Source organism: Acipenser ruthenus, chromosome 9, assembly GCF_902713425.1.
Source record: "Acipenser ruthenus chromosome 9, fAciRut3.2 maternal haplotype, whole genome shotgun sequence".
Classification (NCBI taxonomy): Eukaryota; Metazoa; Chordata; class Actinopteri; order Acipenseriformes; family Acipenseridae; genus Acipenser; species Acipenser ruthenus.
Genome location: NC_081197.1, coordinates 47,325,586 through 47,338,148, shown reverse-complemented (window position 1 = coordinate 47,338,148; position 12,563 = coordinate 47,325,586). Strand labels below are relative to the sequence as shown.

Sequence of the window (12,563 nt, the reverse complement as noted above, 5' to 3'; positions counted from 1 at the left end):
CAGTGAAAATGTAAAAAGCTATGTATAAATGTAAATGGCAGTAGAATGCAGAATAATACACATTTATTTGTTTATTGATCTATTTATACATTTTGCCCATTTATTCATGTATCTATTCATTCATTCATTTATTTTAAATTTTTGCACAAATAGTCTTCCATAATAGCCCTATCTGAACCCACATTATGTAGTTTCCAGTGTAGCTTTTTATGGGAATACAATTTACAGATTTGTTTCTTTGCTGAAATGGTCAACTATAAATAGATGCACCTCCCTTTACAGTTAATTTAGACAGTATACAGTAGATTATTTCAAGGGGATTTTGTTATAAAAGAACATCTGAAACCAATTACCAAGGTGTCCATTCTCACATAAAAAAGATATTGAAACTAATTAAGCCTAATTTATGAAGAAAGTCAAGCAGCAAAAGATGACAATTCCAACACAATAAACCGTCAAAGTGTTATATAGGAATAGACCTGGCCTGGAATAAATCTTACATAACAATAGCTTTGTCTACATCATAATGAAGGTGGTACAGTATTAACAAATCACACAAATTCTATTCCTGTGCAATAGCTTGGTATTTGAGTCGCCTTAAATAGCAACCTTAGTCACCTGCTATTTGTAATAGGTCTGCTTGTTTCTAAGAGCTCGACAGTATTCGAATACAAATACTGTACCCATTCAACCAGGAAAACACAAAATAGTACAGTAGCACTACAACGGTCATTTGTTTCCTGACAAAACTGACTGTGAAGAGCAAGCAGTATGAAGTCAATTACTGGATACGGATGGCAAAACAGAAAGCAGAATGTATGGCTATACGGTTCATTCTGTTTAGGAATGCTCCTATAAAACATTCCTTGATGGGGGTCATGATGCCCCATATTTTACTTTGGAGAACCTGCCCATTAATTGTAAAAGGTGACACAAATGGAAAATTGCCACAGGCAAAGAATCTGGGAGGGTTCATATCAGCATTAGTTGTAATGAACCCTCATGAATATTATATAATATTAGCTTCCAAAAAATTGAAGGCTGCAATTAAAATATATTTGTTGAGGGCAACAATTCTAAAGTAGAAGCGACCAGTGCAAATGTACCACATTCTTGGTAATATACTAACTGCATTTATGTAAACTAGGGGACTGTACAGCACCGGCACGACTAGAGTAATAACAAGTCACTAGTCATTTTCTATTTGTATTATTGATGACAGTTTACTTTTATGGGCTCAATAATTTGTTTTCATAAAGAAATAACAATTCAACAGGACACAGAGGGGTTGGATGAAATAATCTAAATAAATCAACGCTGTCAAGGACCATTCTTCATCCACCTCTAATTAAACTGCATCAAAGTCTGTTACCCAGAATGTCCAGTGTCCAGCTTGATTAACTAATGTACAGCAATATTCAGAGATAAACCCTATTCTGAAGCATTTGCTTAATGCTTTGTGGTTTATCCTCTAAATGTGAATGACACCACAGTAAATGCCAGTCTGCATATCCCCACCTAAAAAAGCCTTGAAATATTTTGTACATAGTTTTTTTTTTTTTTTTTTTTAATAGTTCATTAAGAGGTATTTGTATTTGTTTATAAATGTTCCATTACTTTGATATGACAGTAAAAGGGAGTGAGATATGAGCCTCATTCCAGGGCTATGGAAAAAGGCTTACTAATAAGCACTTTTCTTTCCTCCTTAGTAAGACTTGGCACTTACAGAGATTCCATGTCTATCAAACATTTGAATGCCTTTTTCTTTTTTAGTAAAATGAATTCACCACAGTCAGTGGTTCTCAAGGCAAGTGGCTGCACTATACTGTACTCACCAATAATTGAAGGTAATCTAAAAGGAAGAAGCAGTAGGAATAAAAATACAAACCATCCAAACCAGGACACCAGTAGTGAAATGGGAATGACATTTAATTAATAATAAAAAAATAATTCCCAACAAAGTAAACATCAACTGCACTGACATAAAGTTGCTTGGGGTGGTTGTAGCTTATCCAGCTGAAGGAGAGTAATGAGTTTTGGTTCTGGCATAGAAAAAGGCACAGGGAACACAATGATGCAATTAAAACACATTCCCATAGGAAGTGTAGTTAATTATAAACTAACTTTTATTCATATGAACTGGCACTTTAGTTACAAATACTTTTGCTGTAAACTATGATCGTTGTTTCATGTTACACTAATATCCAATGAAACAGTGTGTGGCAGCACTATACCCTATGACACTGGCCATTCCAAGGTTTTGATGACGTCTAAACTTTCCGCACCCCGCAGTGTGACACATCAGCACATTTGACAGGTTAGAGAGGTGTCAGAGTAAGAGGAAGGCAGAGGCGATGGCCACAAATTAGTAATCAGGACTGGCTCTTTTCTAAATAACTTGTCAAAATACAATCATTTCAAAAGAACTGCATGCTGTTGGTTAATTCACGATACTTTTTGTATCCAGCACAAGTAAAATAAATAAGGCTCTAATTCATTAACAGTAGTAGTCCATGTCCCAAAACTCCACAACTTTGCAGGCAAAAATAGACATCAAGGATGTGCTGGATATGGAGACTGAATCTCTCTCACCCTCACAAGACCTGGAGCCTGTTTGAGGTCAGGAAATCACCCTTGCTACTGCTCATTTTCCCAGTTCTTTGGATAAATTAAGTCGATTTCACTGCAGAGCTATGAATTCTTGTGAAAAATACCTATACAATTACAGTACTGTACTGCTTACGAAACAGGAGAATACCAAAAGGCTGGTAAACCAATGCATGTCCTTATAAGAGATCATACAATCAAACCATGTAACCTTGACATTACTACAGTATCTCATTGACAGGATGGCCCACAGTAAGCAGTGACTCCAACACAACATGAAAGTTCTATATAATGACAAATTCTCAGTCATGTCTGTTTGCAACTGATTTTCTAATAAATAAACAAAAAATCCCAGCTGTCTTTGTTTTTCAGAACAGATGGGTTTTTTTTGTGTATGTTTATTGTTTTGTTTTGTTTTTTGCCTGGGAAATCTTTGAACTATTTAAAAGGGATCAGTTAGTATTTTATTCTGAAAATAAATTAAGAAATGTTGATGGTAGTTTCCACAGACAAAACAATTGGCTGATCTTGTGCATCTCAGGAGTGAAATAGATGTGTTAATGTGGTGTTGTGATACTGTGTGTAACACACAGTAAAAGTCACACAATCTACACTGGGTGGGGGGGCGGGGGAGAAGAGGGAGACAGGCATAAGAGGGTAGACTGTGATTATTTGTAGTGACAGCCCTGTAAATAGGGGGGTCACCATGGACAGTTCATAAATCTGTCTGACCATGTACCATGGGGACATGTGAATGTGCACTTTTTCTAATTATTGAATACTAGCTAATACTGTACTGCTGTGTTTTTATAGGATACTAGCTGAAGTACCCGACATTGCCCGGGGAAATTCAATATTTCAATATTTCATGCATGACAAATTGGGGAACGGTAGCCTTATGGTTTCCTATAAGTTACCGACCTTGGGTGTCGTACAATGCGCTTGGACCCCTTTCCCTTTTTTTAACTTTATTTATTTATTTATTTATTTTGCCTTTTTTTAAAAAAAAATTGTTCTTTTTTTTTTTTTTTTTGGTTTTGTGGGTTTCTTTAATTTGAGATACATGGCTACTGTAGTGATCCAGCAATGGGGTTACTAAATAAAGTACCCCGGGGATCAATATTTTGGATCCAAACATAGCCCTTGACCTTCCCCTGGATGAAAGAGGAGGCCATGGTATGGTTGCACTGGCTCCTGCGGGGTCTGAATTCATAAAGGAACGGACAGATAGACAGACAAACTTTCTTCTTTATATATTATTCAGGACTGCCCAGTCCCTGACGACCTTCCGGCGCCTCCTCAAGACTCACCTCTTCAGAAAGCACCTGTAGAAACTCCTCTTTTCCATCTGGACACTTATCATTCTTCCTTAAATGTACTTTACTTGCTTTTGTCCGCTCCCTATTTTACTGCATTTGATCCTGTACTTTAGAGTACTGTAATCTGTCAAGTGTCATTTAATCTGTAGTATTTTGTATTTAATTATATCCTGATGTAACTGTCCCTGACAGTTATCTGCTCCGTTATTGAATCATATTTTGTCATATACTTGTACTTACTAGAACCAAAGTCATTGTATTTTACCTTGCTCTTAATTGTATTAATACTTGTACTGTGATTCTTGAAATGTATTTTTGTTTATGACTGTAAGTTGCCCTGGATAAGAGTGTCTGCTAAGAAATAAATTATATATATATATATATATATATATATATATATATATATATATATATATATTAGAACATGTCTATTTTTGTATTATCCTTTTATATTCTTCTTCTTCTTCTTCTTCTTCTTCTTCTTCTTCTTCTTCTTCTTCTTCTTCTTCTTATTATTATTATTATTATTATTATTGGTGATGTTAGTATTATCAATAATCAAAAATAAATACATAGTGCTCGTCAATCACTTTGTTCATGTATTTGTAATTTCCTAATTTATTTATTTTTTTGCCTGGGAAATCATTGAACTATATAAAAGGGATCAGTTAGCAATGAGCTAACAGTTAATTGCAATGGGTTAAATATACAATTGATATAGTTACATTTCAATTACATTACTAAACCTACTTACTGTTTGTTTATTGAAATGTCTGTTTTTATGCTGCTTTGTGACGTGCTTTGTGATTTTTAAATGAAAAGCGCTGTATAAATAAAATGTATTATTATTATTATTATTATTATTATTATTATTATTATTATTATTATTATTACTTGATACTTTGCTGGAAAATATAGCTAATATCCTACAGCAGAATAAAAACAAGCATCAAACGACAAACAGTTATCTCACAGTTTCCGCTTTCTGTTTGTAGGTTGCTGATAACCACTGTCCTGTTATCAGAGTAAAGCAGTTCTGGTTGGTAGCTCTGTTTATCAGAAATGTTCCCTTCCTGAGATGTTCCCATGGGAAGTACTCTCTTAGACATAGAGGATATAGATTTTTTTTTTTTTACTAAAAAAAAATTAGATTAAGTAATCCAATCCAGCAATGTGGAGTAGTGGTTAGGGCTCTGGACTCTGGATCAGAGGGTTGTGTGTTCAATCCCAGGTGGGGGACACTGCTGCTATACCCTTGAGCAAGGCACTTTACCTAGATTGCTCAGCAAAAACCAAACTGTATAAATGGGTAATTGTATGTAAAAATAATGTGATATCTTGTAACAATTGTAAGTCGCCCTGGATAAGGGTGTCTGCTAAGAAATAAATAATGATTTATTAAAGCTTGTTTTCCCAGTGCAATGTTTGTGTCCCTTTTTTCTACAACACATTTAAAAATAGGCTTAAAAACTATAAATAAACATATTTATGTTTTTAAATTTAAATCTAAGGGTTTTCCAAAGATTTTTTTTTCCTACAAGTTTTATAATAAGGCAACTGGTTAAGTTATTGAATACATCTTTCCATGGAACTATAACATATATACTCATGAATACTCTGAATTAAATGTAGGCAACCACTGTACAGCAATCTTTCATATCGGATATGTCATAAAATAGCTTATATACAGATTTTATTATGTCTAATTTGTAACAAATGCGCATTTACTAAACAGCAGAAGATACAAACTAGACAATTGACAAGCAGATACAAATTAGTGCTGGTGTGCTGGAGGTTTTACTTATCGAGAGGTGTAAGATGTACATACGTATCCCACCAAACACTAAACCATATATCTGAAAGGCAGCGTGTATTGCTGTCGTTTAAAATGATTGTATAGTGTACTCTGTTTTGACATCTTTTTTTGTATTGTAAAATCTTATCCTGTTTCCACTAAAGTGGCAAATATATATATATATAAAAAAAAAATAATAACTTTTCAAAGCTTTGGTTTCAGAAAGTCCTATCCAGGATTTGCTTTTCTAACACAATCAGGTGCAGGACGATCTTGATGCTGGAATACTATGGAGTGTTCTTTGGCGGCTACACTGACTGAATAACTCACTGCGTGCTCAAGAAATTGTAAACGGGATGGAGCGGGGCAGTGCTGTTTTGGAGTGACGCGAGTGGGCTCAGGGTTGTGAAACTCGCCAAACTCCAGCCTCCCCACATTGCAACTCACTTTTTCTCTGATATAGAGTTACGTACTGCATACAAACCGTAGGACACAGAACAAGCCGGGCGATGCTTTGTTTAGCATTATTTAGCACTTCAACTTGAAACAATGTCGTGCAACAAGTGTTTAACAGTGCTATGCGCAGGGAATGGAATTTGATGCCTGAATGTGGGGATTTTTTTTTAAAGCAGTGCAGCTAAATGTCGCATTTTAAAAAGAGGACATTTATGTGACTGTTTATATCAATCAAAATACTATTTCTGACATGTCTGCTCAAGGGTTACTGAACAGCGTTTTCTCCTGCTCTTCTCCAGCATCCAAAACGATCACCAAAAGAAGATTGCGCCAGACACGGAGCTTGGATCCAGCTATAATAAGGAACTATGGGAATGATGCAGAAGCAATTTTGGATGTGTATGAAAACACGCGATTGTCCTGCATGGGTCTAAGAGAAACAGGCAGCATCTCAAGCCGCTTAACCCCACAGAGTTCAGCCGAATGCCTTGCAACATCCAAACTGGGATTGCGCTGCAAATTAAAGCAGCCTCTCTCCTCTTTCTCCAGCCCATGCACTCCCACAGAAACCTCGCCGTCCTCAAATTTTCACTTTGATTATGACATAAAAGGCGTGAAGAGGAATACTGCATGGGACATACCATTCCTGGCAAGGAGTCCTGCTCTTACCCCACCTGGAAGCACCAGTACCATCTTCTCTCCAAGAAAGTGGCTTCAGAAAAAATTGCAACAGTCAAGCTCACACTCATACATCGTATGGAAGTCAGAGGTAGGACTGTAGTGTTTAATTCTTAGACTACTTTTCCAGAATACATTGGTTTACTTTCAAGGAAAAGTATTTATAGTTTCATGTAAAGCATTATGTCGCCGTTATAAATTAGCACCGGTCAACAATCACACCTGCTGTTCTGTTAGGCGTGATTTTGGTAAGAGAACGATATAGTATATATGAGGCTGAACAAAACTGCAAGTCACGTGCCACTGACAGCTAATGGACTGTAGTAATATGTCATACAGTTTTGATTTCAAGTAGAATTGTGATTTTCCTTTTGTATTTATTTTAATGAATCAGTTCTGGTGATATGACATTGGCCCCTATATGACATTGGCCCCTACTATACAGTAGTATGTATCTTGTAACATATGCATATAGGATATACTTGCATGTAATTGGAATAAGAAAGTATGTGTTGACCTTCAGGGCTGTTGTTTTGTTGCTCCACTATTGAGTTATTATACTTTATAATATATACACTCTATATCTCTTTACCTGTCTGAGCTTGATTAGAGATTATTTGAAGAACTGCCTAACTGCCAGTCAAGGAATATACTTCCTGATTCCAGTCAACTCTGCTTTGTTGGTGGGGCTGGGTGAGTTGAAAGGTCATATTGTCACATAATTTAATGGAAGCAGGAGGTTAATGCTCTGAAGTTATGATTCACCAAGCAAGCCCAAAGCCAGTAATAAGAATATGAATGATTACAAAAACAATGCTGGAGCAATCAAAATGGAAAATGAAAAAAACAAAACACAAGAAAACCCACTAAAAAACCCAGTTAAAAATAGAATAGTTATTTACTTAAATATTTTATTTACAAACGCTGTGTCTGTTTGGCCCTGTTAGAACACATACCAGCTTAGCAGTGCTCCTTCATGTGTATAAACTCTGTAAGGGATGCCCATGTGGAAAAAAGTGTAGCCACACATAGGCTAGGTGGTGGGACACTATCAGACCACAGGTAAGACATTTATTGATGGAGTCTAAGTGACCGCAGGCATTTTGTTTTTCCCAGACTGAAATATGTTTTGTTCTTGACACTGCTAAGTGTTGTCACTTGGTATGCAATGCTGTTCCTATGTTAGTTCCTGGCTGCACTAAGGAAATCCATCAAAGTTCATATTGTCCATTGTTTGTTTTACTTTTGCAAGGCTAGAAGTTGAGAGATTCACATTCATGTTTTATGTAAGAAAGTGTCTCTTAATTGTCTTAAAAACCTTTGGTGAAAGGCTGGCAGCTATCTGTAAACCAATGCACCTCAACTGCTTTTGAGAAAGCTCAAAACAAAACAGGTGACTGCTTGTAAAGATCTCTCTTGAAACTGTAAGTGGAGATATAAAGCAGGTAGAGGAAGTTTAGGAGGGATGTTCTGTACTTGTGACTATGTTTCATTGTGATATAGCAGATGGAAAAATCTAATACAAACCAGCTGATCTGAACTGGATGGTTGATTACTGTTTTTGTTATTGTTATTAAGAAGATGATTATGACGATACCTTTTATTATTATTATTATTTATAATCTGTTATAAGGCCCAAAAAAGCCATCTGATATCATACATTAGATCCCAGAACTTACAGATAATAAAAATTGCCTAACACAAACAAGAAAGTTATTTTCGGAACAGGAAATCTCCATCCCCCAGACAAACCAATTGCACTATCACCCAGGGACTATGATGGGCCTCTGTCTTCTTGAGAGGAAAAATATATCCCGTATATACAGTGATTCCTGAATTAACCTGAACCTGTCACATATAGAACTGAAAATGGTAGCTACTTCAAAATACCTTTCTCTTTTACATGTTTTTATAAAAATATTCCTTGGCTGGTTAGCGAAATTGATTTCAGATGGCTGTAGGTTTTACTACTGATGTTTGTTTTTCCTCTTCCTACTAAGAAGGCCGAAATCCAAAAAAAAATAGTTTTCATCCTTTTTTGCCATTGGAAAGACAGGCCCACACCCTCCAATAATAATAAGGGAATATTTAGATTGTTTTTTGGGGTTTTTTTTGGGGGGGGGCGACTTCCATGAACTGTGTGCCATTTTAGGATGGAACATGGCAGTGCATTCTTACTGGCAGATAAAATCAGCTTTTGGAGCTATAAGGATGCAGAATTAATATGATTTGATGTATTTCTATGAGTTATAGGGCTCATGACCCCCCCTTGCTTATTCATTATTTTAAACTATAGAGCAAAACCCTAATCCTTTGCTACTTTGGCCTTTCTTTTCCCAAGGGGGGGGGGGGATTTATTATCTAGCAACAAGAATGACTGGTTGAATATATCAATATATCCTTATTAAAAATTGTGTTGGTTTTGCTCATAAAATAAATATCTCTTCTATTTCTTTGAATCGAAGGACATACACAGAGTCAATGGCAATGACAAGAGTTTACCCAGTATAAACCTTAATTTCATATGCATTGCAATTGCAATTTATCAAATGTTTGTTTCTTGTGTCTGTGTTAAGGTGCTTTGACCTGATTCCAAACTGCTCTTCATTTCGAGTTGCCAGGCATAGACAAAGTGTCTTTATAGTAGTAAGGAGTCAGCCCAATCTAATGAAATGCTACAGTGGCTCTAGTTTCATTTTGTATGGCAGGCATTAACTGTAGCTGTGCACTAGACTGCCAACTAGAATTAAAAAGCAGCATCTGATGTCTGTAAAAAAAACACAAAACAAGATAAGGAGACAGTAAGAATCAATGACAATGTAATCTGAAGCTACTTACTATTTAATTAGGGTCTATTTTACAGACTACACAGCGACAAAAAAAAATAAAATGTTACCCTAAAATGCACACTCTTTGCACACAGAACACTTGTATGCATGGGAATGTAAAGCAGATAAAGCAGAGTGTACAGAAGACCAAACAAAGGTAGAATGATGTTATCACACTGAGGGGTTATCTATATGAAATTGAACATCACTGGAACAATGCAGTTTTCAGTTTGTTTAATTTGGGGAGGGAGGAATGTATAATAATAGCAATTTGCCATGTACTGTAGTTATGTTTTACTTGTCTTAGTTGTATCCAACTGGACTTATATTAAGTTCAATCCATTACAATCCAACATGTTTGTAATGTTTTTCCAGGTAGCTAAAATACCCCCAAATATCCCTGCATCAGGAAATGGCTGAAATTCTAACCACCCGGCTTTATTATTGGACTGTATATTTTGTCCATATTTTTAATATTAAAAATGTATGAAGAATATGAAATTGGGTGTGCTATATATATATATATATATATACTGTATATCTATCTATCTATCTATCTATCTATCTATCTATCTATCTATCTATCTATCTATCTATCTATCTATCTATATATAAATGGTATATAACGAAAGTGTATAGCTTTTATAGTTTTATGGGTTTCTAACAGGTTAATCAGGGCAACAATAATATGGACGAATTCAACTTGTATAAACTCACCAGGATGTTCTCTCACAGTCACTCACCCTCTTTGCTTCGAGGTCGTGCTTCCTTTATATTGCCACAACGACCTCTCGAGCAATCTTGTGTTCAGCATACAGTAACAGCATCCTCTCGGTTAATCCAATCCGCTTGTTATCCAGAGCTCAGGGTTCCAGAGCTTCAAGCATCAAGGGTGCTGAACCCAGCACCTGACTTTCAATGCCATAGACTTGATGAATCACATACAGTAACATCTGGTTCAATAAATGTAAAGGCAGATCCATGTTTTCAAGTGTGAAGTACTCTATTGCAACTCATTTGCTACCACTGATCGCATAATGTGTGTATTACGGTACTCTGTTGTTCTTTATACAGTCATGATATTTGTTTCTTACTTGCTTTGCAACTTCTATCTTTGCCAGTAAAGTTTTCTCCCCTCCAGGTTTGTATTTTTCTTGTTGTTTTTTTTAACAGTGCATTCCTTCCTAACAACCCAGATTAATGTATGTACATGAATGCTGCTTTAAGTTATTTTGAATGTAACTCTAATTACCTTGACCTCAGCTGTATGCTATTTATAATCTCGCAATGGCTGCGCAAGCTGAATGTACCATTATAAAAAGAGGGTGATTGAAAGGAGAACAACATGTCACATTTCTGGGAGGGGCCTTGAGTCAGTATGGGAGTATGGGTAACTCAAAGTTGGAGTATTCGAGCACTGAATTACAGCAAGTTATTCAATAAGGAAACAGCTATGGGGCGGGGTGTTTTTCTTTGGGGGAGGTGTAGTTGCAGACAGATCAGAGGGAGTTGAAAGAGTTCAGAATGTCTTCCTCTTGCTTTTAGGAACCCATTTTTTTAATTCAAATATGTTGTTTTTTAGGGTTTATTTATTTTTTTCAAATACACACCCCTTGATAGTGACATTTTGTCACAATGTGCAACACGGGCTGTATGTTAATTGGAAAGCTTTTTCTTGGCTCGTTGGTAAATACATATTTTTTGGTATCATTTCACTCTTCAAGTGAAGCAAGTCAGATGTCTAGAAAGATTGGTCTAAACCCTTATTAAAGGTTTCCTGTGTTTGGTGGATATGAATCAAGAGTTGTGTTTGAATACACATGTTTGGCTATAGTCTCAGCCAGACATATGACAGCAGACTGCCAGAAAAAGAACAATGTGGACTGGCCAAAAAAGGTAATTTCTTCCCCCCTCCCCCCTTTTTTACATTTTGTTTACACTTACGGGCAGTAACAGCGCACTGCTGCTCTTTTGCTTTTGTAATTGCATTGCAATGATTGCGTCATGGGACTAGAGGTTTGTAGAAGTTTTCAATTAACTACTTTAAAACAGTATCGCTCTCTCAGATCTTTTTTTTTTTAATTATGCTGTCTCTTCTTCTGCAGACAATCTGACTCACTTCAGGAAATGCGATGTATTTGACTGACATTTTCCTACATACGATCCAAAAACTGAAAGGCAAAAAGCACACACAGTAATAAACAAGCTATAATTGAAGAGTTTTCTGATAGGATTCATCCTTCTTACCTTGATGTGTATTTACAGTGGCAGAGAGACAGATTAACAGAGAGCCAACAGTATTCATTTGCTGGCCTGGAAGAAAGTCCGGAACTGTATAATATAAAATGTATTTGATGGCATTTTGTATAACCAATTCGGAAGAATGGAGTATTACACTGCAAAGAATTCAGCTCATTCATGAATTTTATGACGTGGCATATAAGATAGCTTCATGTGGCTTCATGTGGCACAGCTTCTTTCATGCACTTGCTAGATTTCTATCATGATGCCCATCAATACACTACCCACTAGTGTGAGATTCTGGTTGTCCTTTCTTTATGAATGGAGTAAAGGGGGATCGACCACAGTATGAAAGGCAGTGCAGTGATAATAGCATCATGTTCTGGCATCAGAACATTTTTGAAAGTTGTACTGCAAACATTGGAAGACAGCGGTAAGGCAAAGACATATCAAAGTCAGGTAAAGCGTTACATTTACTATGGTTTACAGTCCATTGTGTAAGTTTTTTATCTTTACCATGTGTTACTAAAGTATAGTGAAAGAATGATAAAGCACAGACAGGAATGGTAAAGAACAAACATGATAAATGCAATGTAAATGCATGGGAAAAACTAAATAGTAGTAGGCACACATGTCATT

At 36.1% G+C, this 12,563-nt stretch overlaps 1 protein-coding gene across 3 annotated transcripts in view; it reads left to right on the top strand.

The window, feature by feature from the left end:
* Window positions 1-6,189: 6,189 nt before the first annotated feature.
* The window catches only part of LOC117406087 (rho GTPase-activating protein 6-like), a 173,656-nt gene continuing 167,282 nt past the window's right edge, over window positions 6,190-12,563 (top strand). For all 3 annotated transcript variants that reach the window (XM_059030126.1, XM_034009846.3, XM_059030129.1), the window contains exon 1: window positions 6,190-6,946. In XM_059030126.1, the coding sequence (XP_058886109.1) occupies window positions 6,428-6,946 (519 nt within the window). In that variant the 5' untranslated portion in view covers window positions 6,190-6,427. The remainder of the gene's footprint in view (window positions 6,947-12,563) is intronic.